Source organism: Symphalangus syndactylus, chromosome 18, assembly GCF_028878055.3.
Source record: "Symphalangus syndactylus isolate Jambi chromosome 18, NHGRI_mSymSyn1-v2.1_pri, whole genome shotgun sequence".
Taxonomy (NCBI): Eukaryota; Metazoa; Chordata; class Mammalia; order Primates; family Hylobatidae; genus Symphalangus; species Symphalangus syndactylus.
In genome coordinates, this window is record NC_072440.2 from 102146346 (window position 1) to 102171788 (window position 25443).

A 25443-nucleotide genomic window follows, 5' to 3' on the forward strand; every position below is an offset into this window, starting at 1 on the left:
TGCGGGGGATGGTTTCGGGATGAAACTGTTCCACCTCAGATCATCAGGCATTACAGTCTCATAAGGAGTGCGCAGCCTAGATCCCTCACATGTGCAGTTCACAATAAGGCTCACACTCCTCTGAGAATCTAATGCCACTGCTCCAATGGGAGGTGGAGCTCAGGCAGCCATGCTCACTCGCCACTCTCCTCCTGCTGTGTGGACTGGGTAATAACAGGCCATGGACAGGTACCAGTCTGCAGCCTGGACCCCTGCTATAGATAAGACCCCCTCCACATCTCCAGTGTTACTATACACATATGTGTGAGATATATATATATATACATATATATGCATATATATAAATACATATAGTTTTCATCCACAGTTCCCAGCTCGTAACTCTCATAGCCCTTGTTACAGTCTTCAGTTATAACATTGGGTATTAAGGCCTCAGGAGACAGAATCTCTCTGAACTTCTCCTGCCCTAAGGCAGGACTCTAATCTTCACCTACTTTTCTGACTGTGGGTCTTTTTTTTTTTTTGAGACGGAGTCTCACTCTGTCGCCCAGGCTGGAGTGCAGTGGCGCAATCTTGGCTCACTGCAAGCTCCGCGTCCCGGGTTCACGCCATTCTCCTGCCTCAGCCTCTCCGAGTAGCTGGGACTACAGGCGCCCGCCACCACGCCTGGCTAATTTTTTTGGTTTTTTTTAGTAGAGACGGGGTTTTACCGTGGTCTCGATCTCCTGACCTCGTGATCCGCCCGCCTTGGCCTCCCAAAGTGCTGGGATTACAAGCGTGAGCCACCGCGCCCAGCCTGACTGTGGGTCTTAAGACCCTCCCCAGAGAGGGTCTCATCCTATACCCTGGGGGAAAGGATGCTGACATCATGAAGCTTCCATAAAAATCCAAGAGGACTGGTTCTCCAGCTTTAAGATGGTGAACCACACAAAGGGTCCTGGAGGGTGCCACCCAGGGAGGGCATGGAACCTCCGCGTCCCTTCCCCCACACCTTGCCCTACGCACCTCTCTCTCTGCATGCTTTGCAATATCCTTTATGATAAACCAGTAAACACAAGTGTCTCCCTGAGTTCTAGGAGCCACTCCAGCAAATTATTCAAACCCGAAGAGGGGGCTGTGGGAACCCCAACTTGAAGCCGGTTGGTCAGAAGTTCTGGAGGTTGACTTGCGACTAGTATTTGGTGGGGGGAGGGCAGTCTTAGGGACTGAGCCCCCAGCCTGTGGGATCTGACACTATCTTCAGGTAGACAGTGTTGGCACTGAATTGGAGGACACCCATTTGGTGCCAATACCTGGTGTCTGCTTGGCCAGAGGAATCGTCTCCCAGGCTTCCTTCCGGAGGAACCCCCACACATTCGGTCACTGAAGTCTTCTGTGTTGATGATGGCTGTGGTGTGAGAGCAGAGAAAAAAAACACAGTTTGAGAGGGTTTTTCCCAAGACACAATCCATGTGCATATGAATAAACTCTGTGTCTTCAGGCAGGCTGGGTACAGTGGCTCAGGCCCGTAGTCCCAGCACTTTGGGAGGGAGAGGTGAGAGACTCATGTGAGACCCCATCTCTATTTGTCTTTACTGTTTATCTGTTGACTGTTAAATTTCTCAGACTCCCAAACACAGAACCTAAGTAGGCAGAGGAAGAGCTTTTCCTCCTAACACTGTAGTTTGCATGCTTTCGAGCTGTCTCCAAGAAAGCCCGGGGGACGACTCCTCTGGCCAAGCAGACATTTGACCTAAGGGCTTATTAAATCTCAGAGGCAGCCACCATGGCCTTGTGTGGGAAGAGAATAGTCAAGTTATCTTCAAATGAGGACAGGCAGGCCATAAGTCTCTGCCATGAAGAGTTCTGGGTGGGAACCCATGGTCCAGTACACTGCCACCCAGGCTGGGGACATCGGCCCTGATCCCACCTCTCCACTTCCTCCTGGCCCAGAGAGAAGACACGAGGAAGAGCCAGGACACAGGATGAGCAAGGGACAGAGGACCTTCCCACTGCCGCGCCCACTGCAAACACCTGGCCCAGGACTACACACAGCCTGAGAGGAGAGAAAGAAGCAAGGCAGGGCGCAGCGTTCAGAGCCCTGACACTCACCAGCTACTACATCCTATACACAGGCACGGACAGACACCCACCACCCCACTATTTGTCCGCTGCAGCCAGGCAGGGCGAGAGGCGAGTCCAAGCCGAGCAGTGAGATCTCAGCAGCAGGGCATTCGAGAGAAGGCTATCCTGGGCCCTCGGATCAGCTTCTTCCCAGTTCCATCAAGAGGGCCTTTTGCTTCCAATCATTTGCCCTTCACTGGCTCATCGTTCCTTGATTGGTTCAATCTTTTATCAACAATCATTTACTGAGCGCTTCTTACGGGGCAGGTGCTACACCAGGCCCAGAAAAACCAAGGCAGATAAAACCGTCGGGAGGGTGCCACGCAGGGGTGGGAGAGTGGCAGTCGAGGCGTGTCTCGAGAGCAGCTGTGCCAGGGCTCTTGACAGGTGTCACATGCATGAATCAAACAGCATTTGACATCCTGCTCCAGAAGGCAGAGTTCTTAGCCATGTTCTCAAGGCATCTGCCATCCTGCTGACACTGGCCCCAGCAAAGTGACCATGGCCTGTCCCCATCATAAGTGGCATGTACAGACACACTTGTTTCCTAACAGGGTCAGTGGTGACTCATTGCCACGCTCCCAACCCCGCCGGGGTAAAAGCTCTGAGAGAGAGACCATGAGCAAACCGTCACCATCTAGACATGCTCATGCTTGTGGAGTGCTTAGGACACGGGCAGGGACGTAGGGCCTGTTCCATCGCCGCTCAGCAAATAGAATGTGATGACAAGGCACTGCTCCATGGGAGCATCCAAGCAGCTGGCGCACCATAGGGAACAGGGCGACGGCTTTGCAGGCAACAGGCTGAGCCTTGGTCCCTGCCTCTGCACCTCCTAGCTACGCGTCGCAGACGGGCCTCAGTTTCTTCAGCCGTCAAATGGGACCATAATTCTCTACCCCCAGGGGCAGTGTGGAAGATAAAAGGAGACCCGGGATGCCTGACACCTCACCCATTTGCCAGACACGGACGCAGAGAGCAGGGAGCACACGCGGTGTCCCTGACCCACCCCCACCCTGAGAGACCAGGCTCTGTTCAGGGCAGCTTGGTGTTCAGGGGCAGGGCACAGAAGCCAGTCGGCTGACCTAAGTGTGCCGGCCACCAGGAACCTGGGGTGCAAGCGGGGCTGGTGGACAGCAGGGCCCGGGAGAAGGGCTGTGGGCCCCCGGCCTGCCCGTGCAGCCGGCTCTGGTCTCTGGACTTCACTCTCCCGCACTCAGCTCTGGAAGGCCTGGTTAATTTAGAGGAGTCATTTTAATCAATTAGATGAAGTGTAAAGCAACTGTTCAGCTCTGCTCAGGAAATGGGGCCTGTCATCTTTAAGGCTTTATTGGAAAGGCATTAAGATGGAATGGTGTCCTCCACGCTGCCCTCGCCGAGCTGAGCCAAACCTCGGGGCAGAAGGACCTTCCAGAGCCCCTGTGGCGACCCAGCAAGCTGTCACCAGCAGCTGCTATGCTCCCCCGGGGCCGCTGGCTGCCCTTCCTGCCTTCAAACACCTCTGATGCGGCTGCTGCCCAGAGCTTCTAGGCACCCAGTTCAAGCCTCCTTCCCTGCCCATCACCAGCTCCTCAGCAAAAGGGCTGTGAAGCACTGTATGGAGTCACCACAGGGCGTGTGCACAGGGCCCAGGAAGCAATCAGCAGGCCCTGGACCCTCCGCACTTATTCCAGTGAATCAAATGCAGCTTTTCCAGCACAGCTCTTCCATTTTGGAAGGCAGCATCCCGGTCTCTCTGGGTGAACCAGTCCCTGATCTCTTTGCTTTTCCTCACATGTGGTGTTTTGGGTCATTCATCACCCTGGTCACCCAGGAGAGGATGAGAGCGGTGATGATGATGAACGCCTGTGGGCACGTTATCCAGAGCTTGTTTAAAATCGTTATTTCCCATAAGCTTTACAATATTTATCTCCCTTTTTTCCACATGAGCGGCAGGAGCCTTAGAAACAGCTGGTCCCCAGCCGGTTAAATGTGGCCCCTGCGCTATGTCCTCACCCCTGTTGGCTTCGCTTAGGTCTGCCCATCTTCCCACACAGGGCCCCTGTCCTGGGACCGTCAGCTACGGAGCCCACTAATTGGGAGGTCCCCACATGTGACTCTACTTCAGTCCCTCTCCTGGCCGAAATTTCATCCCAGAGGATTCAGTGTAGGTGCCCAAAGGGAAATGTGCTTGATAGGATCTCTCAAAGGCCCTGCAATTGTTCCGATGAAGATAACCAAAAGAAGCTGGGCACAGTGGCTCATGCCTGGAATCCCAACACTTTGGGAGGTCGAGGCAGCCAGATTGCTTGAGCTCAGGAGTTTGAGAACAGCCTGGGCAACATGGTAAAACCCCGTCTCTACAAAATATAAAAAAGCAGCTAGGTGTGGTGATGTGCACCTGTGGTCCCAGCTACTCAGGCGGCTAAGGTGGAAGGATGGCTTGAGCCCAAGAGGTTGAGGCTGTAGTGAGCTGTGTCGGGCAAAAGGAAACCAAAAGGGTAAAGCGGGGTCCCCTCTGTGTGGCAGAATTCAAAACACTTTATTCAAGGAGCAGCAAAGGGTAAAGCCAGCTGAGAATGAGGAACCCCTCACAGTCGGTGATGGCAGCCAGTGGCAGCCTTCCCCCGTGTGCCTGGCTGCAAAAACTGAGCCTGGTTGAGTAGCCTCACATCCCAGATGGACTGCAGGACCAGGGAGGGGCAGTGGGGCCCTGGCTTGTAAGTGATGGGGGCACCTCCTGCAGGGCCCTGGCCACCGAGATAAGAACTGGGTGGTCCCCAGGGCTGGATTCTCTGGCCACACCCACATCCTTCCCCTAGTCCCTGCATCTGTAAGTAGCCCTTAAGTTTCTGTCTCTTCTACCCTGGGATGGCATTCAAACTGTTTAACAACTAACAGGGTTCAAGCAGAGACCAATCCAAACAGATGCCAGCCTGCTCATCTTGCCCGTGAGCACTGAGTGAACCCGAGCCCTGTGTGCTCCTGAATGGATTCATCCCACTTCACTGGCTGGTTCATGTGGCCGTTACAGTGACCCTCAGCGTCAAAAATAACGATGATAAAATGTATTGAGCACTTACTGCCAGTCCTTGTACTGAGGCTTCCGAGTGTATTAAGCTGTCCACACACCTAGGCAGAGATGTGGACAGATGATATGATCTCTACTTACAAATAAGAAAACAGGAACAAAGTGGTTTCACACACAGCTGGTGAGGTGGAGCCCAGATGCCGACTCAGGCCAGCTCCATAGCTGGTTCTCTGTCATTACACTCTGCTGCCTCTCTTTAAAAAAACATAAAAAGAATTTGGGAAATACACCCTGGGCTCCATTCAAAAAAGGTTGAAAAATACATACATTATTTAGAAACACTTCCGTGCAACATAGCCACACACACACTCATATGCACACTCACACACACGTTCACTCATGCACACACACACATTCACACACATGCACATCTACAAGCACGCTTTAGTTTGAGGGAAATGAACTTGCAGGACTCTAATTTCCTGATGCCATGGGAAGAACAACGGGCATTCCTGTCATGTTTTTCATGGGAAGCTGATTCAGAGAGGCTAAGGGGCATCCCTAACGTCACACAGCTAAGAGGCAAGGCTGAGGTTTGCACTTCCACTTCTCTGACTTGGAAGCCCAATGAGGCGCTCAAATAAAAATTAGAAATCTTTTCCTGTTGTCCAGGCAGAAAACCAGGAGAGGGGAGAGGACAGCCACTAGGGCGGGGACAGAGCGTGGCCACTGGGCAGCCGGGGAACCGAGGCTCGCGCCTGGCTGCAGACTTCCCTCTTCAGGCCCTTCCGGCACCATCTGCTGTGGACCCCACAGTTCCCACCCGCCGCTGCCTGGGATAAGTGGGCTCCATCTTCTCATTCTGCACGCACTCATTTTGCAGACCCGGGGAAACTGAGGCCGAGAGGGCTATGTGACTTGCCCAAGGTCACACAACCAACCCTTATCGGACTGAGGGGAGTGGCCCTGAGCTTGCTGTCAGACCTGGCCTCTGCTCCCAGCCTGGCTGCCCCACACCCATGCGTGGAGCTTGGTGCCCCGTGCAGGTGGTGGGCTTGGCCCCAGCCTCCAGAGACAGCTGCAGATGCCCCCCCACTTTTCCCCACTCTGCCCAGCTCTGCCCTTTGGTTCTCCCAGGAACAGGCTGACATTCACCATCAAGCGCTGGCTCCCCCTCTCCCTGCAGCCAAGAGCTAATTATCCTGATTTCTTTCCAAGAGCAGTCTCTCTGAATAGCCTTCGCAGGCACAATTAGGCAGGTTCAGCTTGACTTTCACACTCCAGTTCTGAAAAAATCAAATCAGCAAGGAAGCAGAGCCTCTTGGAAGTTCTCTGAGAGCGCCTTTGTGCAGGAACAAAACACACACATAACTACCTGCTTCGCTGATGAGCTCAGGACCTGGGGCCCTGCGTGCAGGAGTGGCCCGCTGGCGGCCCCGCGCAGACCCTGTCTACTCTATTCTTGGAAGCAGCCAGCCAGGCTGGGGCTCCTCCTGGGACCTGCGGTGGATGACCATGCCCCGGGGGGCCCCCTGCCCCTGCAGGCCATTTGTCTCTACCTAAAGAACCCCTGTCGTGGATGGCTGGCACATGTGGACCAATCTGAACAGCAAGTGCAATGGCCTTATTGTCAAGATGGAGTGCCTGAGGCCCAGAGAGGGCAAACGCCCTGCCCAAGGCCACACAGCAAGATCAGGAAGAGCTGTGACTCCCCAGGCCTCGGCAGGGGGGTGGGGGGTGGTGGGGGGGGCGTGGGGGGCTGATGTCTTCCTGGCCCTGACTCTAAGGCTAACTCACGATGCACAGTCATCCTGCCCAGAAAAAAGCAAGGGCTTTGACCTCATGAAAGAAGATAGTTTCCCACTAAACAGTGGGTGCATCGCTGTTGACAGGCCAAGGAGAGTGTGGCCAGCACTTTTTCTGGGGACAGAGAAGGAAGGGGTTCTCTATCTCCATGTGGAGAAATCAAGGCCCAGACGTCACACAGCCAAGAAATGGCAGAGCTGAGACTCATCCCGTCTCTGATTCCTGGGCCGGTGCTTATGACTAATATCACCCGCAGCGGCAGGTGGGAGCTGTGGGTTCTGGAGCAGATGGTGCCGGAAGGGCCCAAAGAGGGAAGTCTGCAGCCAGGCGCGAGCCTCGGTTCCCCGGCTGCCCAGTGGCCGCGCTCGGTCCTTGCCCTAGTGGCTGTCCTCTCCCCTCTCCTGGTTTTCTGCCTGGACAACAGGAAAAGATTTCTAATTTTAATTTGAGCACCTCATTGGGCTTCCAAGTCAGAGAAGTGGAAGTGCAAACCTCAGCCTTGCCTCTTAGCTGTGTCATGTTAGGGATGCCCCTTAGCCTCTCTGAATCAGCTTCCCATGAAAAACATGACAGGAATGCCCGTTGTTCTTCCCATGGCATCAGGAAATTAGAGTCCTGCGAGTTCATTTCCCTCGAACTAAAGCGTGCATGTGAATGTGTGTGTGCATGCGTGTGAGTGCATGAGTGAGCGTGAGTGTGCATATGAGTGTGTGTGTGTGGCTGTGTTGGATAGAAGTGTTTTTAAATAGTGTATGTATTTTTCTCATCTATAGAATGGAGATGAGGCTGGCCCCTCACTGGGCTGGGGAGATTCCTGGTCCAGATTGCCACATGACACACCTGCAGGAGGCTGTGCCCCTCGTGCATGCGGGTGGTGGAGGTCATGACACACACATATCTGCCCTGCAATATCGTATCTGCCCTGCGATATGATACACATCCATATCTGCCCTGCAATAAGGAAGTCAAAGTCTTGGACCTGTGCTCATAAAGAACCACCAGGCCAGGTGCAGTGGCTCATGCCTGTAATTGCAGCACTTTGAGAGGCCGAGGCAAGTGGATCACTTGAGCTCAGGAGTTCAAGACCAGCCTGGGCGACGCGAGGAAACCCTGTCTCTACCAAAAATATAAACATTTAGTCAGGCATGGTGGTGCATGTCTGTGGTCCCAGCTACTTGGGAGGCTGAGGTGGGAGGATTGCTTGAGTCTGGGAGGTTGCAGTGAACTGAGATCACGCATACTCCAGCCTAGGCTACGGAGCGAGACCCTGTGTCAAAAAACAAAAAAAAAAGGAACTACCAGCCTGGGACAGGGTGGAGCTCGGTGCTGTGTAGCCCAGATCATGCTTCCTGCAGCCCCAAAGAGGGAGGCTCGGAAGGACAGAGAGACCAGCTAGGAAACAATTCCACGGAGAGGCAGGGCTGGGGGTCTCAGGGTCAGGCCAACTTCAGAAAGCCTGGTGGGAACACTGCAGGGGCACAGGCGACGGGGCAGACAGAAGTGGCCAGGAAGGTTCTGGCTTCCCAAGAGAGCAGCCAGCTCACCTGGCAGGGGCAGGGTTCCAGGAAAGACTGAAAATACAGCGGGCTGCATGGTGCAGTGTCCTGACGTCCAGGGATTTGGCCTGAGATGTGGGCAGAGCAGGCAGGGAAGCCATCAGATGCCCTGAGACTGGTCTGGCAGGTGGGGGTGGTCTGCACAGGTGGTCCTGGGGCAGGGGCAGGGGCAGAGGCAGAGGAGAGAGGGGACCCAAACCTCTATGGTGAATATGGGAAGGAAGGAGAGGAGCTGGGCGTGAGGGAACCGCCTCAAATCCAAGCAGCCTCTAGGGAGGAGCCCCTGCCCATGCCAGCCTCCTCTCCCCAGCCTGCACGGCTCCCCTTGCTGGGTTCCACACAGTAGGCACCTTCAGTCAATTTGCTCAAAGCTGCAGGGCCCAATGGGCAAGCCCGAGGTGAAGCTCTTGGGCTTCCTGGAGTCTCCGCTCAGCAGCACTCCGTGCAGGCATCGGGGACCCTGGGATTAACCACACTTTGGCACTGCTCCCCAGGGGCCCACATCTTGTCAGGGAGTGAGATGCTGTCAGCTCAGAAGGCATTTGGATTTGGTACAAAATGCTGGGGAGCAGTGAAATGAAAAGCTAACACAGGGCAATCAGGAAGGCTTCCTGGAGAAGGGTGCAGCTCAGGTGAAACCCGAACTATGTGCAAGGCATGGGGAAGGGCATCTAGGCTGAGCCCAGCATGAGCAGAAGACGGCAGCGCATAAGAGCAGGAACCGCCTGGTTTGCCTGGGATGTAGGAGCACACAGGAAATCACACAAGAGCAGGAAGAAACTCATCACAGAGGGCCTGGAGGGGCAGGGAGAGGGGGCTGGACTTTCCCCGGAAGGCCCTGGGGATGCACTAAGCACAAAGGGTAAGAGCAGAGCTGTGTCCTCAAGGAGGAGAGCTGGGCCTCCTGGGCACTTCCCACCTCCAGCCACCTCCCTCACCAGCAGAAAGCACAACTGAGAGGCTACAGAGAAACTGGGGGGCAGGCTCCCAGGGATCCTTCGAGCCAGCATTTCTGAAACGCTGGGCTCTTCTCCCTGGAGAGGCTTCTAGGAAACAAAGATCTGAGTGTTGGGGAAAAGCCCCAGTCTTTGTGAACACACAACACAGCGGCCAATAAAGGCTCTGAGCAGCCCTGCAGGAAGGAAGCCTCTTTAACCATTTCAACCTAGTGACGCCTAAACCTCAGTCATCCTGGAGCCTTTCTTTTCTTGCTGCACTATTAAAATCCTGTTTGAAAAACACCACTCAGAGCTCAGGAACTCGTGGAAAGACCCTGTGTCTGATCTGGGCCCAGGGGTCAAATCCAGCGCATGGAACTGAGTTGGAGGAGGGACCCGCCTAGGCCAGACCTCAGTCTCCTGAGAATTAGACACAGGAGTGGACACTATGCAAAGGCCGGCAGCCAAAAGACGGGGCTCTGGAAGAACTGAAGACTCAGTGACATTCCCAGGCTGAGGGCGAGAACCAGTCAGGGGAAAATGCTGGCGTCACCTCCTCCAATCCCTCTGGGGCTCTGCTCATCGTCTGGGTAGCTGGCGCACCTGGTGTCCACTGTTCACAGCTCTTCAACCACTCCAGCCTTTGGGCTGAGGGTGTCTCCACCCATGAGGGAGTGGTCTTATCTCATTTAGGGATACAGCCCCCTTGAAAATGTCACCCACCCCCACCTCACCTCTCAGTACCAGAGGTGAACAAAAATTAGGGCCAATTTGGTCCCCATTGGAAACCGACTTCCACCTCTGGACAAGAGAGTGTGATACAAATGACTCACTTATGGAAGAAGACGTCCAAAGGACCGATGATGTGGACCAGCCCCCGCGGCACTGTTCTCACTACTACTTGGTTCTCCAAGGTGAAGGTCTGGGGATGAGCTCTCCTAGGCCTGCCCAGGTTGGGTCAGGTCAGTGTCAGCTTCTGCCTGGTCATAGCTGACCAGGTGACTGACCCCGAGCTCCCGGCAGAGAAGGCCACTCCTCGGAAGCACCCTGCCATTTCCCAGCTGGGGCAGCCAGGCCTTCCTCAGAGCACGGCCCCAGCCCCCATGCTAGTCTGACGCTCGGCTGCTCATTATTGGAATTCAAATGAGCATAATGAGTTTGAGGGCCCCTATTACTCCAGACACAGAAAATGAAATTAGTGAGCACAGACACTGCAATTGTATTCCAACCTCATCCTCTGGGTAAAGAAGGTGAGGGGAGGAAGAGCGCCAGAGCCTGGGCTGCTGCATCCAACAGAGCTGCTTCATCACAGCCCGGAGTTAGGGCAGGGAGCAAAGGTGGCTCAGAGACCCCTCACCCTCTGTACCGAGTGCCTCAGCTGGAAAGACATGGCCGAGACCGCTTTGCTCACCTAATCTCCCAGAGGCAGGCAGCATGGGGTGGCAGGAGTTGTGCAGGGGGATGATGGAAGGCTGTAGGTTCAAATCCTGGCCAAGCCACTTACAGGCTACATGAGCACAAACCAGAACAATGATGGGCAGGAAGTTCGTGAGCGCTTTCCTGTGCCAGGACTGCTGACGGCTTTGTGTGTATCACCCCGTTATCCGCTCAACAATCTGCTGAGCTCTACGGACACCCATTTCGTACATGGGAAAACGAACAGCTCAGAAGAGTTAAATGACCTGGATTCTCTGAGCCTTGTTATTTTTTTCATCCATAAAATCAAGGTAGCCATCCCAGCTCAAAGGGTTGTGGCAAGGATTAAATATGGCAGCATTTATGAAGATGACCAGAGGTGTTTGACACAGGTGAGTATCCAATAATGCTCTTCCCAGAAATGCATTCGTTTAGTCACTTACCCCTCCTCTCATTCATTCCTTTATTCCTTCATTTATTCATGAACTCATTTATTTAAAATAAATAGGCCAGCTGTGATGCCCAAGGTTCCAACATTAGGCATTCTACTAGGTTACGCCATGGAAGGTTCTCACTAAAATACGTCACCTGCCCCTTCACAAGTTCAGTTCCTATGGGCAGGGTTGGTTTGCAGAGTAAGGAGCAAAACTGAGCCATTAGTTGCCTCTAATAGAATTATTCATAATTTTAAAGATGAAATGCACGAATGCCAATCGGGGTAGAATGAACAAACTGTAGTATAGTCAAACAATGGAATACTCTCTACAGCAACAAAAAAGTAAGATTACAGCTACCTGCAACAGAGTCTCACAAGCATAATGTTGAGTCAAGCCAAAAAAGGGCACCAAAATGTGTACCATCCTTGATCCCGTCTGCATAAAATACCAGACCGAGCAGCGGCCATCTCTGCGGATGGAAGTGGAGATGGAGGCGCCTTAGTGTGGTCAGGACTGGGAGGAGCCGGGAGGGGCTTCCTGGGTGCTAATGATGTTCTGTTTCTCCATCTAGGGGCTGACTTCACAAGCGCATACACTTTGAGAAAAGGCATTGAGCTGTGCTCTTATGATATGTGCATTTTTCTGTAGTGTAATAATTTAGTTTAAAAAAATGTCTATTAGGGCCAGGTGCAGTGGCTCACTCCTGCAATCCCAGCACTTTGGGAGGCAGAGGCAGGCAGATCACCTGAGGTCAGGAGTTCAAGACCAGTCTGGCCAACATGGTGAAACCCCATCTCTACTAAAAAATACAAAAATTAGCCAGGCACGGTGGCTCACACCTGTAATTCCAGTACTTTGGGAGGCCAAGGCAGGAGGATCACCAGAGGTCAGGAGTTTGACACCAGCCTGGCCAACATGGTGAAACCCCGTCACTACCCTACTAAAAATACAAAAATTTGCCAGGCGTGGTGGCATGCACCTGTGATCCCAGCTACTCAGGAGGCTGAGGTAGAATTGCTTGAACCCAGGAGGTAGAGGTTGCAGTGAGCCGAGATCATGCCACTGCACTCCAGCCTGAGAGACATAGCGAGATTCCATCTCCAAAAAAGAAAAGTGTCATTCAGACATCCCAGGGGGAGCGCTTCATAGACAATGAGATACTTGAGTGTGGCAGCCAGGAGGGCCAGGACAGAGCCATGAATGTCAGCGTTGTCGGTGGGCCTGGTGGGAGCCAGCAGCACAGGAAGGCGGGGGTGCTGAGCTCTGGGGTGCAGGAAGTTGGGAGGGGAGAGGACCCAGCAAAGGGAACAAAGAAGGGGAGCTGGTGATGCTGGCGGAAACCAAGGAAGGGTGGGTCCCAGAGGCCAGTGGAAGTTTCCAGGAGCATGTGCTGCTGAGAGTCATGCAAGATGAGGCCCTGAGGACCCACTTTTGGGTCTGGCAACACGAAGGTTACTTGATAAAAGCATTTTGGGGACAAAGAATGGATAAGGGCCAGACTGTAGCCGGCTGCAGAGGGGAGGGAGACAAGGAAGAAGAAGAAGACCTCCGCCTCCCAGATTCAAGCAATTCTCCCACCTCAGCCTCCCGAGTAGCTGGGTTTACAGGTGCACACCACCACACCCGGCTAATTTTTGTATTTTTTTAGTAGAGATGGGGTTTCACCATGTTGGCCAGGCTGGTCTCGAACTCCTGACCTTGTGATCTGCCCCAAAGTGTTGGGATTACAGGTGTGAGCCACTGTGCCCAGCCCCGAGACTTACTTTTTTTCTTTTGGAGATGGAGTCTCACTAGGTTACCCAGGCTGGTCTCAACTCCTGGGCTCAAGTGATCCTCCCACCTTGGCCTTCCAAACTGCTTAGATACCAAAGTACTTGGCCTTCCAAAGGGATTACAGGTGTGGGACATCATGCCTGGCCTCTTTTTTGAGACAAGGTCTCACTCTGTCACCCAAGCTGAGCGTCATGACACAATCATGGCTACTTTAGCTTCAACCTCCCAAGCTCAAGTGATTCTCCCATCTCAGCCTCCCCAGTAGCTGGGACTACAGACATGAGTCACCATGCCTGGCTAATTTTTAATTTTTTTGTAGAGACTAGGTCTCATTATGTTGCCCAGATGGGTCTCGAACTCCTGCATACAAGCAATTCTCCTGCCTTGGCCTCCCAAAGTGCTGGGATTACAGGCGTGAGCTACTGTGCCCAGCCTGAGACCTTCCCAAAACTCGGTTCTCTCATGTAACAAGTCATTCCTCCCCAAACAGTTGTTTTTGTATTGCTGTGCAAAGGTTATTAGTATAATGATGAGATTTGATATCACATTAACTTGGTTGTGAATTATTTGTATTGTCACAGTCATTAACTCGGTGATTGCAAATTTGTTTTAATTTGATTTAGCTCCTTGTGCATTCTCTCAAAACTTCCAGCAACAATGTAACCCAGAACTGTGTAATGTAATGTTGCATTCATGGTAATCTGACCTGGGTTATGGATCAGGCAAACAACAGAAGGTTCCAGTACTCACCTCCCTGGCTTCACTCAGCCTCCAAGACCTCACTACCCTGGACCTTTTCCATGGGTAGAAAAAGGTTTCTGAATCAGGTTGTCCATCAGGGAAGCAAAGCAGATGGGGTGGAGGGGGTGCCCTTTGTGGGAGAGGAGTTATCCTGAATTAAGCAGTCAGGCACCAGGTGCTCTACTAGATATGTTTCTCAGAACCCATTTTACAGATGAGAAAACTAAGGCTCAGAAAGGTTCAGCAATTTGCCCAGAAAAGGAAAGCGCAGAAGTGGGAGAGTGGAGAAATTTTGTGTCTGACCCCAAAACCCTTTTCCTCCCACTGGCCAGATTGCTTCATGGACCTGACTGCTGGCAGACAGCTGGCCTCGCCATAGGCTGGCCCTGCAGCAGGCGCCGCCTAGAACAGACAAAACAGCAAGGACAGCAGGTGCAGACAGGTAAGAGCCAGGTAGGACCAACACTCACCCCCCTCCCACACAGGCAGCTCGGTTCTCTGGCCCCATTTCAGCCCCCTCTGGACCCCGAGGGCCTCAAGGACAAGAACTGGGTCAGCTCACCTCTCCGCCCCACAGAGAGCTCAAGTCAACATCCTGCACATAGCATAGGCCTCAAAGAGCAGTGGAAAAGTGGCACAGTTTGGAATGAAGGAATGACCAGCTCTAGCAGCACTTGGTTTTGGCACATAGGGCAGAGAGCCTGGATATGTAATATAGGTCTTCTTTCTTCTCTCTCACCGGCTCACATCATGACCCTAGCCCTGGTCCAGGCTGCAAAGGCTGGAGAAAAGCTCAGGTGACTTGAATTCATCTGGCTTTTCACCACTGGGCTTCACAATCTTTGCACTTGAACTGAACATGACCTTTTGCTTACTGAGCTACTGATGGCTGAAGCCAGCTGACTGTCCTCCAAGAGGCCTCCCAGGTAGCATTTACCTTTCAGCTGACCCAACTCAGAAACCTCACTGCCATGCCAGAACCAGCACACATAGTAGCTTGCAAGGAAGACTCACATTAGCCAAGTTTACATGGCTGATGTATAAACCAGGAGCCATTTTTTTCATTAATAACGAGCAATTGAGCTGTGACAAGCACTGGACTATTTTCTCCCAGAGATGCAGTCCTCCCTTCATCTGCCACCCCAGGCCTCTTTCTGGGCAGTCATAAAGCCCCTGGGTGTCCCAAGGTGCCAGGCACAGTGCTGTCACCTAGACCCTACCTGGGTCTCTTCTTCTGCTCCCTGCAATGGTGTGGCCCATCCTGACCCATCATGCTGCTAAAGCTCAGGCTACATCCCTTGTCCCTGCTGCCAAGGGACATGGCCCATTCCCTTTTCACTTCTCTTCCATTGAAGCCCCTTGCACTGAAACTTTGGGAAGATCCAAGTATAAGAAATGGGCTGAGCTCAGAAACTCCCTTCCTCTAACACGTTACCATTGATTCCAGCATCTGAAACGTTCCTCTGGCTGGGCACTGTGGCTGAAGCCTATAATCCCATCACTTTGGGAGGCCAAGGGGAAGCAGAAGGATCACTTGAGCTTTGTTGTTCAAGACCAGCCTGGCAGCATAGTGAAACCCTGTCTCTACCAAAAAATACAAAAAGTAGCCAGGTGTGGTGGCGTGGGCCTGTAATCCCAGCTACTCAGGAGGCTGAGGTAGGAGGATGGCTTGAGTCCAGGAGGCAGAAGTTACAATGAGCTGAGGTTGCACCACTGCACTCCAGCCTAGGTGACGGAGACCCTGTTCCAACCAAGCAGTCAATCAATCAAGCAGTCCCTCATGTTGTCAAAGCTCAATAAATAGGGAATGAAGGAATAATGAACACGACCTAGCTTTCGCACCTCTGTTCTGTGAGAACTTTCCCAGGAGGCAAAGACCCTGGTGTGCTGTTCCCAGCTCCCCAGACAACTGGAGACACAGCTGGACCCCCACAGAGGACCCCACTGCCCAGGACTGCCCCTTTCCCTGCTCACAGCATTCAGTGAGTACCCTGATAGGTCTTACAGGCCTGGCAGCTGTTTCTTCTTTAAGACTGTACATATCTCTGATCCATTATAGCAAGCTTGTCCAACCCGTAGGCCAGAACGGCTTTGAATATGGCCCAACACAAATTTATAAACTTTCTTAAAACATTATGAGTTTGTGATTTTTAATTGTTTTTAGCTCATCAGCTATCATTAGTTTTAGTGTATTTTATGTGTGGCACAAGCCAATTCTTCTCCTTCCAATGTGGCCAAGGGAAGCCAAAAGACTGGACACCCCTGCCTTACAGGCTAACTGAAAAGTGAGCTCTGAGAGCAGTTAGAGCTCCAAGGTCTAGAGGGGCTTACTGGGGTGCCAGCAGGGCTCTTCCTGTAGACTCAGGCAGACTCAGGCCAGAGAAACCCAGTCCTCAGGAGAGCAGTGTGGGCTGGAGGGCTCTGGAGTCAGATATCCCGCTCTGGAAGATGATCTGAGTGGCTCTGCCTGCGGTGCACAAGCTCCTTGGGCAGTAGCCTCCTTATCCTTAACAGAGAACCAATGTCATTGTGCGAATTTGACAGTACAATTTCACCTCGCTACGGGCACAGTGGAGCCAGGTAACCCTGACTCAGAGTCGCTTCCCAGTGAGGGGACGCAGCTCTGGGCGAACTTTTTGCCACTGTTCTGGAGGAAATCCCAGCTGGAGAGCGCTGGAAGTGGAGGGCCAGTGTCTCCCAGGTCAGGCCCAGTGGCTCATGGGTCTGCAGCTGCTGCTGATCAAATGAAGATCAGAGGCGTTTAGGCAGAAAGGAGGCATTCTGGACTGGAACAGAAGAGGGGAAGGAAGCAGAGGGTGGAGGAGAGCCCCAGAACCCCTCAGTAATAGGGAGTGGGAGACCAGATACACCCAGCCCACCCCTCATTTCATAGTAATGAAACCAGGGCCTGGCAGTGCAGCCTGAGCTGGGGACACACCCAGCTCGGTCTAATTCCAGTCCCACATCCCCTCCACTCCTCCCTCCAGGCTGCCCCCTGGCTGGATGGATGAATGAGCAGGGTACCTTCTGTCCACAGCAAAAGGGCACAGAGAGAAAACCCAGAGGAGGGAGCCTCATGTAGCCAGGTGGAAATTAACAATAATACTCGGATATACACTTATTTATTTCTCTGCAATTTATCTAACCATTTTCACAAGACTCCATGAAGGTAAACTTGCTAATCAAAGAAACCCCATTAGGCCCTGAATCAAGACTAGTGTTTTGCTGTAGCTGTTGGTTTCAAACAGGATCCAAGAGTGACGTCTTCCTTGTGGGCCTGTTCGCTGCTCAGTGTCCCAGTGTGAGTGGCCAATTCAGTTGGTAGCAACATGGCCTTGAATATAAAGCCATTGTTTTTTTTACAGAGCAATTTAACTATGTTAGGCTCAAGAATCAGGAACTTACAGGCCGGACTCACGCCTGTAATCCCAGCACTTTGGGAGGCTGAGGCAGGCGGATCACCTGAGGTCGGGAGTTCAAGACCAGCCTGGCCAACATGGAGAAACCCCATCTCTACTAAAAATACAAAATTAGCCAGGCATGGTGGCGCATGCCTGTAATCCCAGCTACTTGGGAAGGCTGAGGCAGAAGAATCACTTGAACCCGGGAGGCAGAGGTTGCAGTAAGCCAAGATTGTGCCACTGCACTCTATCCTGGGCAACAAGAGTGAAACTCAGTCTCAAAAAAAAAAAAAAAAAAAAAAGAATCAGACTTACTCTGTGGAGATAGAGACTTAACCAAAATAATATTTATTAAGGCCAGGCACGGTGGCTCACGCTTGTAATCCCAGCACTTTGGGAGGCCGAGGCGGGCGGATCATGAGGTCAGGAGATCGAGACCACGGTGAAACCCCATCTCTACTAAAAAATACAAAAAATTAGCCGGGCGTGGTGGCGGGCGCCTGTAGTCCCAGCTACTCGGAGAGGCTGAGGCAGGAGAATGGCGTGAACCCAGGAGGTGGAGCTTGCAGTGAGCCGAGATCACGCCACTGCACTCCAGCCTGGGCGACAGAGCGAGACTCTGTCTCAAAAAAAAAAAAATAATAATAATAATAATAATATTTATTAGCCACTCAGAGGAACTTGGTCCTCCTCCTTTCTTCCCACCTCCTCCCTTTCCTCCCCTCAAGATCACTTGCTTGAGGCCGGGCGCGGTGGCTCACGCTTGTAATCCCAGCACTTTGGGAGGCCGAGGCAGGCGGATCATGAGGTCAGGAGATCGAGACCACAATGAAACCCTGTCTCCACTAAAAAAAAAAATACAAAAAATTAGTCGGGCATGGTGGCGGGCGCCTGTAGTCCCAGCTACTCGGAGAGGCTGAGGCAGAAGAATGGCATGAACCCCGGAGGCGGAGCTTGCAGTGAGCCGAGATTGCGCCACTGCACTCCAGCCTGGGCGACAGAGCGAGACTCCGTCTCAAAAAAAAAAAAAAGATCACTTGCTTGCTTTGTGACTGTTAGGATATTAACCAAGCAACCTTATACTGCCTGGTAATTTTTTTTTTTTTTTTTTTTTTTTTTTTTGAGATGGAGTCTCGCTCTGTCACCCAGGTTGGAGTGCAATGATGCCATCTTGGCTTACTGCAACCTCTGCATGCCCACCCCCCAGCCAACCACCCACCAGGTTCAAGTGATTCTCCTGCCTCAGCCTCCCAAGTAGCTGGGAGTACAGGTGTGCGCCACCACACCCAGCTAATTTTTGTATTTTTTTTAGTAGAGGTGAGGTCTCACTATGTTGGCCAGGCTGGTCTAGAACCCCTGACCTCAAGCGATCTGCCTGCCTAGGACTCCCAAAGTGCTGGGATTACAGGCGTGAGCTACCGCGCCCAGCCTGCCTGGCAATATTTAATTTTAATTCACATTTATGCTGATGGTCCATACTTCAGTTAATCACTGGGGAACTTAGATGTTGACTACAGCTGACTAACCCCAGACGGAATATGCTTTTTTAAAAATACTCTTTAATTGTGGTAAAACATAGCTAACCCAACGTACCGTTTTAACCATTTTTAAGTGTGCCATTCAATGGTATTACGAATATTCGCAATGTTGTGCAATCGTCGACACTTTCTTTTCCAGAACTCTTCCGTCAGCCCAAACAGAAACTCTACCTGTTCAACAGCACCTCTCCCTTCTCCCCTCCCCAGTCCCTGCTATTCTACTGTCCTATTTTCCATCTCTCTAAATTTTCCTGGGAATTTGCTTTTTTAAGCCACTATACCGGTCTGTGTCTTATACTTGGCAGCAAGAAAAAGTTCTCAGTGCTTTTGGGTCTTGTCTTATTTGTTGGACATTCTGGTAAAATCATTTTTGGATTAAAGGTAGGCAAGGGGTGAGGGAGGGAGCAGAGAATCGCTGTGAGGCTTGCTGAGAACTGTGCCAACCTTAGCTTACTGTTTCCCTTGGTATTGCTGATGGCTTTTCCTATTTTTTTCCTAGAAAAGAAAAAAATAGAAACCTCAGCCCATGGGGCCTTGTATAATAGCTTGACACAGCAGAGGAGCTGGTGGGTCCTCCCTCTCCTCCCAGAAACCAGCTCAAAGAGAACAGAAAAATAAACCCCAATCTCCAACTTCATACCATACACAAAAATTAACTAACAAGTGTGCATAGACCTAAATGTAAAAACTACGAAGTACCTAGAAGAAAACATCTTTGTATCGTAGAGTCGAAAAAGATCTTTTTTTGGAGACAGGGCCTCACTCTGTCACCCATGCTGGAGTGCAGTGGCACAATCTTGGCTCACTGCAACCTCCGCCTCCTAGGTTCAAGTGATTCTCCTTCCTCAGCCTCCCAAGTGGCTGGGACCACAGGTGCGTACCAGCATACCCAGCTAATTTTTGTATTTTCAGTAGAGACAGGATTTCACCATGTTGGCTAGGCTGGTCTCAAACTCCTGACCTCAAGTGATTCACCCACTTCCGCCTCCCAAAGTGCTGGGATTACAGGCGTGAGCCACTGCACCCAGCCCTTTGATCCCTTCATTCATCAATACCTAGGTTGTTTCCATATCATGGCTAATGTGAATAATGTTGCAATTAACACAGGAGTGCAGCTATCTTTACAAGGTGGTGATATAATTTCCTTTGGTCAGTCATATGGTAGTTCTATTTTTTATTTATTTAGAAACCTCCATACTGCTTTCCATAATGGCTATACCAATTGACATCCCCACTAACCATGTCCAGGAGTTCCCTTTTCACCACAGGGAAAGATTTCTTAAGAATAGTACACAGAGGCCAGGCGTGGTGGCTCTTGCCTATAATCCCAGCACTTTGGGAGGCCGAGGCAGGCGAATCACCTGAGGTAAAGAATTCGGGACCAGCCTGGCCAACATAGTGAAACTGCGTCTCTACTAAAAATGCAAAACTTAACCACGCGTGCTTGCGGGCGCCTGTAATCCTAGCTACTTGGGAGGCTGAGGCGGGAGAACTGCTTGAGCCCGGGAGGCCGAAGCCACAATGAGCCAAGATCACACCACTGCACTCTGGCCTGCGTGATAGAGCGAGACTCCGTCTCGAAAAATAAAAAAATTAAAAAAAAAAAATAGTACACAGAAAACATAAACTATAGAAGAAAAAAAAGCAATAGTAAATTGGACTTCACCAAAATTAAAAGCCTTTTACTTTTCAAAAGACACTGAATAAAATGAAAAGGAGGGGCACAGACTGGAGAAAATATTTATAAGTCATATATCTAATAAAAGACGTGTAACTAGAATAAAGAGCTGTTAAACCTAATACATAATACAACTCGATGTTTTTTTTGAGACGGAGTCTCGCTCTGTCGCCCAGGCTGGAGTGCAGTGGCGCACTCTCGGCTCACTGCAAGCTCTGCCTCCCAGGTTCACGCCATTCTCCTGCCTCAGCCTCTCCGAGTAGCTGGGACCACAGGCGCGCGCCACCACGCCCGGCTAATTTTTTGTATTTTTAGTAGAGACGGGGTTTCACCGTGGTCTCAATCTCCTGACCTCGTGATCCGCCCGCCTCGGCCTCCCAAAGTGCTGGGATTACAAGCGCGAGCCACCACACCCGGCCTACTCAATATTTTTAAATGGGCAAAGGATTTGAACAATTCACCAAAGATGGTGTACATATAAAAAATAAGTACATTTAAAAAGGCTCATGCCATTTGTTATTGGTGAAATGTACATGAAAACCACAAGGATATACACTAGACACCCACTCAGAGGGCTAAAATGTAAAAGATTGGCCATGCCAAGTGTTGGCAAGGGTGTGAAGCAACTGGGACTCTTTTGTTGCTCTCATGTGCTCAGAGGCACGTAAAGCGGTATGGTCACTTTGAAGAGCAGTTTGGTCACTTCTTAAAAAGTGAAACCTACTATATGACCCAGTCATTCTGCTCCTATGCACCTCCTCAACAGGAATGTGGCCAGGTGTGGTGGCTCACACCTGTGATCCCAGCACTTTTGGAGGCCGAGGCAAGCAGATCACGAGGTCAGGAGTTCAAGACCAGCCTGGCCAACATAGTGAAACCCCATCTCTACTACAAATACAAAAAAAATTAGCTGGGCATGGTGGTGGGCACCTGTAGTCCCAGCTACTTGGGAGGCTGAAGCAGGAGAATCACTTGAACCCAGGAGGCAGAAGTTGTAGTGAGCCAAGATCACACCACTGCACTCCAGCCTGGGCGACAGAGCAAGACTCTGTCTAAAAAAAAAAAAAACAATCTACATGGAGACTGGCAGCAACTTGATTCATCATAGCCAAAAGCTGGAAACAGCCCCAATGTCTATCACCAGGTGAATGGATGAATAAATATGGCATAGCCATACAATGAAATGCAACACAGCAATAAGAAGGAATGAACCACTGTTATATACAACTGAGGGACTTCAAAATAATTATGCTAGGCCAGGCGCGGTGGCTCATGCCTGTAATCCCAGCACTTTGGGAGGCCAAGGCGGGTGGATCACCTGAGGTCAGGGGTTTGAGACCAGCCTGGCCAACACGGTGAAACCCCATCTCTACTAAAAATACATAAAATTAGTTGGGCGTGGTAGCGGGCACCTGTAATCCCAGCTACTCAGGAGGCTGAGGCAGGAGAATCGCTTAAACCCAGGAGGCGGAAGTTGCAGTGAGCCGAGAGCGCGCCATTGCACTCTAGCCTAGGCAACAACAGCAGAACTCTTTCTCAAAAGAAAAAAAAAATTATGCTAAGTGAGAGAAACCACATAAAAAAAAAAAAACATACTGTAGGATTCTATTTACATAAAATTCTAGAAAATGTAAACTCTAGCGACGGAAAGCAGGTCAGAGTTTGTCTGAAAATGGGAGCGGAGGTAAGAAACAGCACGAGGAAGCTGTGGAGGGTAACAGGTTGTCTAGTGGCTGATGGTTGTGACAGTTGCATGGGTGTATACACATGTCAGAACTTACTAATAACACATTCAATAGGCGCAGTTTATTGTATGCCAGTTATATACCAATAAAGCCAAAAAGAAAAAAGAAAAGAAATCATCCCACAGTAACAAGGAGAAAGAGAAACAGGATGCAAATGCCATCTTTTTTTTTTTTTTTTTTTTGAGGCAGAGTCTCGCTCTGTCGCCAGGCTGGAGTACAGTGGCACGATCTTGGCTCACTGCAACTTCCACCTCCCAAATTCAAGCGATTCTCCTGCCTCAGCCTCCTCAGTAGCTGGGATTACAGGCACCTGCCACTACGCCTGGCTAATTTTTTGTATTTTTAGTAGAGACGGGGTTTCACCGTGTCAGCCAGGATGGTCTCGATCTCCTGACCTCGTGATCCACCCACCTCGACCTCCCAAAGTGCTGGGATTACAGGCTTGCACCACCACGCCCGGCTAATTTTTGTGTTTTTAGTAGAGATGGGGTTTCACCATGTTGGCCAGACTGCTCTCAAACTCCTGGGCTCAAGCAATCCACCTGCCTTGTACTCCGAAAGTGCTGGGATTACAGGCATGAGCCACCACGCCCAGCTACACTCCATTTCCAATGAAAACAGAAGAGAGATGAAACCCAAACTAGAAACAAGTCAGAGGGTTGCCCAGAGCAGGAAATACCACACAGATGTTTGGGAAGAAGCTGTGAGAAGGGATCACACTGCCCACCAACCAATGTCCCTTATCTGCATGAGCAGGAGTGGGGCCTGTGATCTCATGACAGCGGCATTTGAGACACAGGTAAGCTTGGAACCAAGAAGCAGAAGCAGCAGATCAGACACAGACAATCACACAGACAAGCCACACTCGCAGGCAAAAAGAGGAATCAGCAGACTGCACATGAGCAGCCCTACAACTGCACACAGCACTGGGTGTAGTCCTCGCTTCTTCTCCCACACAAACCTCTGGCAAATAGATGGTTGAAGAAAAACTTACCTTGCCCAAAGATGAGAAATAAAAAAGCAAACAGAGCAGCATCTACAGGAAGACACTGCAAGAATTAAAAAATAAAAACGAGAAAAGGAACAGGAAAAACAAGTGGCAAGTGAAAACTCACTAGTAAAAACGTTGTCATAGAACAGATGAAAATTGCCAGCAAACTTTTCGCTGCAAATTAAACAACAGCAAAAATTAATAAAGCAGGGCCGGGCGCGGTGGCTCACACCTGTAATCCCAGCATTTTGGGAGGCTGAGGCGGGCAGATCACCTGAGGTCAGGAGTTCGAGACCAGCCTAGCCAACATAGCAAAACACCATCTCTACTAAAAATACCAAAATTAGCCAGGCATGGTGGCGCAAGCCTGTAATTCCAGCTACTTGGGAGGCTGAAGCAGGAGAATCACATGATCCCAGGAGGCAGAGGTTGAAGTGAGCTGAGATCCCACCACTGCATTCCAGCCTGAGCAACAGAAGACTCCATCTCAAAAAAAAAAAAATTAATACAGCAATCATCTCCAGAAAGCAAGCACACAAAACAGATATGAGAGCTCAGGGGAACATGAAACTGGAGCTGACAGAACTGGAGAAAGAAGGAAAAACATCGCATCTTCAAAGTCATGACAAAATGGAAAGCTGCGCAGAGGAGCATCAAATATTGCTCAAAACACAATCAAGACACTGAGAATAAGACTGAGGAAAGTGAGCAAAAGGAAATGAAAATGAACGGTGTAAAGAGATTACAGAGAAAATTACAGATTTGGAAGATCTACGAAGGACCCATCATATATCCCAGAATAGAAAACTCAAATAAGGGAACATAAATATTTAAAGATATCATTCAAGAAAATTTTCCTGAAATAAAAGAAGATAAATCTACAAACTGAAAGGGCACACCATGTCTTGGGGAAAATGACAAAAATCTGTCAATAACAAGGTAATTTCTATCAAAGTAACTAGACTTAAAATATAAAAGAAAGGGGGAAACAGCTAAAATAGAAAAGACTGGACAGTCAAGTGAAAACATCAATTCATAAAGGGTAACAAAATAGAAGTTAGACTCAGACTTTCCCACAATGGCATTTAACTCTAGAGACAGAAGTGACATCTGCGAAGTTCTCAAGGAAAGAAAGTGTGGCCTAAGAATTTTATATCCTGGAAAGCTGTCAATCAAACACAAAGACTAGAAATCTTCTTGAACTTGCAATAACTCAATAATTGTTTTTCATTTAGTCCCTTTTGATTAAACTACTGGAGAAGGAATTTCAGCAAATCAAGAGAAAAATAGGAAAACTTCAGCAAGAGAACTGACAGTGAGCAGTGAATCTACCTGTAGGGCCAATGTGAGTGAGGATTAAGGACATATATAAATATAAACCCTGAATTTAGAAATGATACATTAAACAAAAATTGGGAAGAAAAGAAAGAAGGAGAGAGTTGTTAGTATCTGATTTCTTTTCTTTTTTTTTTGAGTCAGAGTCTCACTTTGTTGCCCAGGCTGGAGTGCAGTGGCATAATCTTGGCTCACGGCAACCTCCACTTCCCAGGTTCAAGTGATTCTCCTGCCTCAGCCTCTGGAGTAGCTGGGATTACAGGTGCCTACCACCACACCTGGCTAACTTTGTATTTTTAGTAGAGACAGGGTTTCACCATGTTGGCCAGGCTGATCTCAAACTCCTGACCTCAAGTGATCCACCTGCCTCAGCCTCCCAAAGTGCTGGGATTATAGGCGGGAACCACCACACCTGGTTTAAGACCCTGATTTCTTTATCTTTCTTATGGGGGAGGGGGCAAAAATAAGAAAAAGATAGCATAGAGGTATAAGTACATTTTAAAGACAAACACTAAGAAATATAATCTAAAATTAGATAGCAAAAAAGGAGAAGGGGTAAGAGAAAATACACACTTTTCATAAGTGTTTTTAGTAGGAAACATACTGTTGAAAAAGGAATTCAAGGCGAGTGCAAAGGCTCACACCTGTAGTCTCAACACTTTGGAAGGCCAAGGTGGGTGGATGGCTTAAGCCCAGGAGTTTGAGAAATGTATCTCTAGCCGGGCGTGGTGGCTCATGCCTGTAATCCCAGCACTTTGGAAGGCTGAGGTGGGCAGATTTGCTTGTTGCCTGGGCAACAGGGCGAAACCCCATCTCTACAAAAAAAATACAAAAATTAGCTGGGTGTGGTAGTGCACGCCTGTAGTCCCTGCTACTCAGATGAGGTGGGAGGATCACTTGAGCCCAGGAGGTTGAGGTTGCAGTGAGCTACGACTGTGCCACTGCACTCCTGCTTGGGCAACAGAGTGAGATTCTGTC

General features: G+C 50.4%; 1 protein-coding gene and 1 non-coding gene across 8 annotated transcripts in view; one reads left to right on the top strand and one right to left on the bottom strand.

The window, feature by feature from the left end:
* Positions 1–25443, bottom strand: part of LOC134733609 (putative uncharacterized protein C2orf48) — an 82971-nt gene that overhangs the window by 51734 nt on the left and 5794 nt on the right. For 5 of the 7 annotated variants that reach the window (XM_063623993.1, XM_063623991.1, XM_063623992.1 and 2 more), the window contains exon 3: positions 1293–1387. In XM_063623993.1, the coding sequence (XP_063480063.1) occupies positions 1293–1387 (95 nt within the window). Of the gene's footprint in view, positions 1–633; positions 1388–5251; positions 5365–25443 lie in introns of those variants that run through there. The other 2 variants (XR_010117260.1, XM_063623988.1) reach the window with 2 other exon arrangements.
* LOC129468711 (small nucleolar RNA SNORA2/SNORA34 family) lies at positions 16975–17110 on the top strand. Its single transcript, XR_008652789.1, has one exon. It is a non-coding gene; the product is annotated as a small nucleolar RNA SNORA2/SNORA34 family (small nucleolar RNA).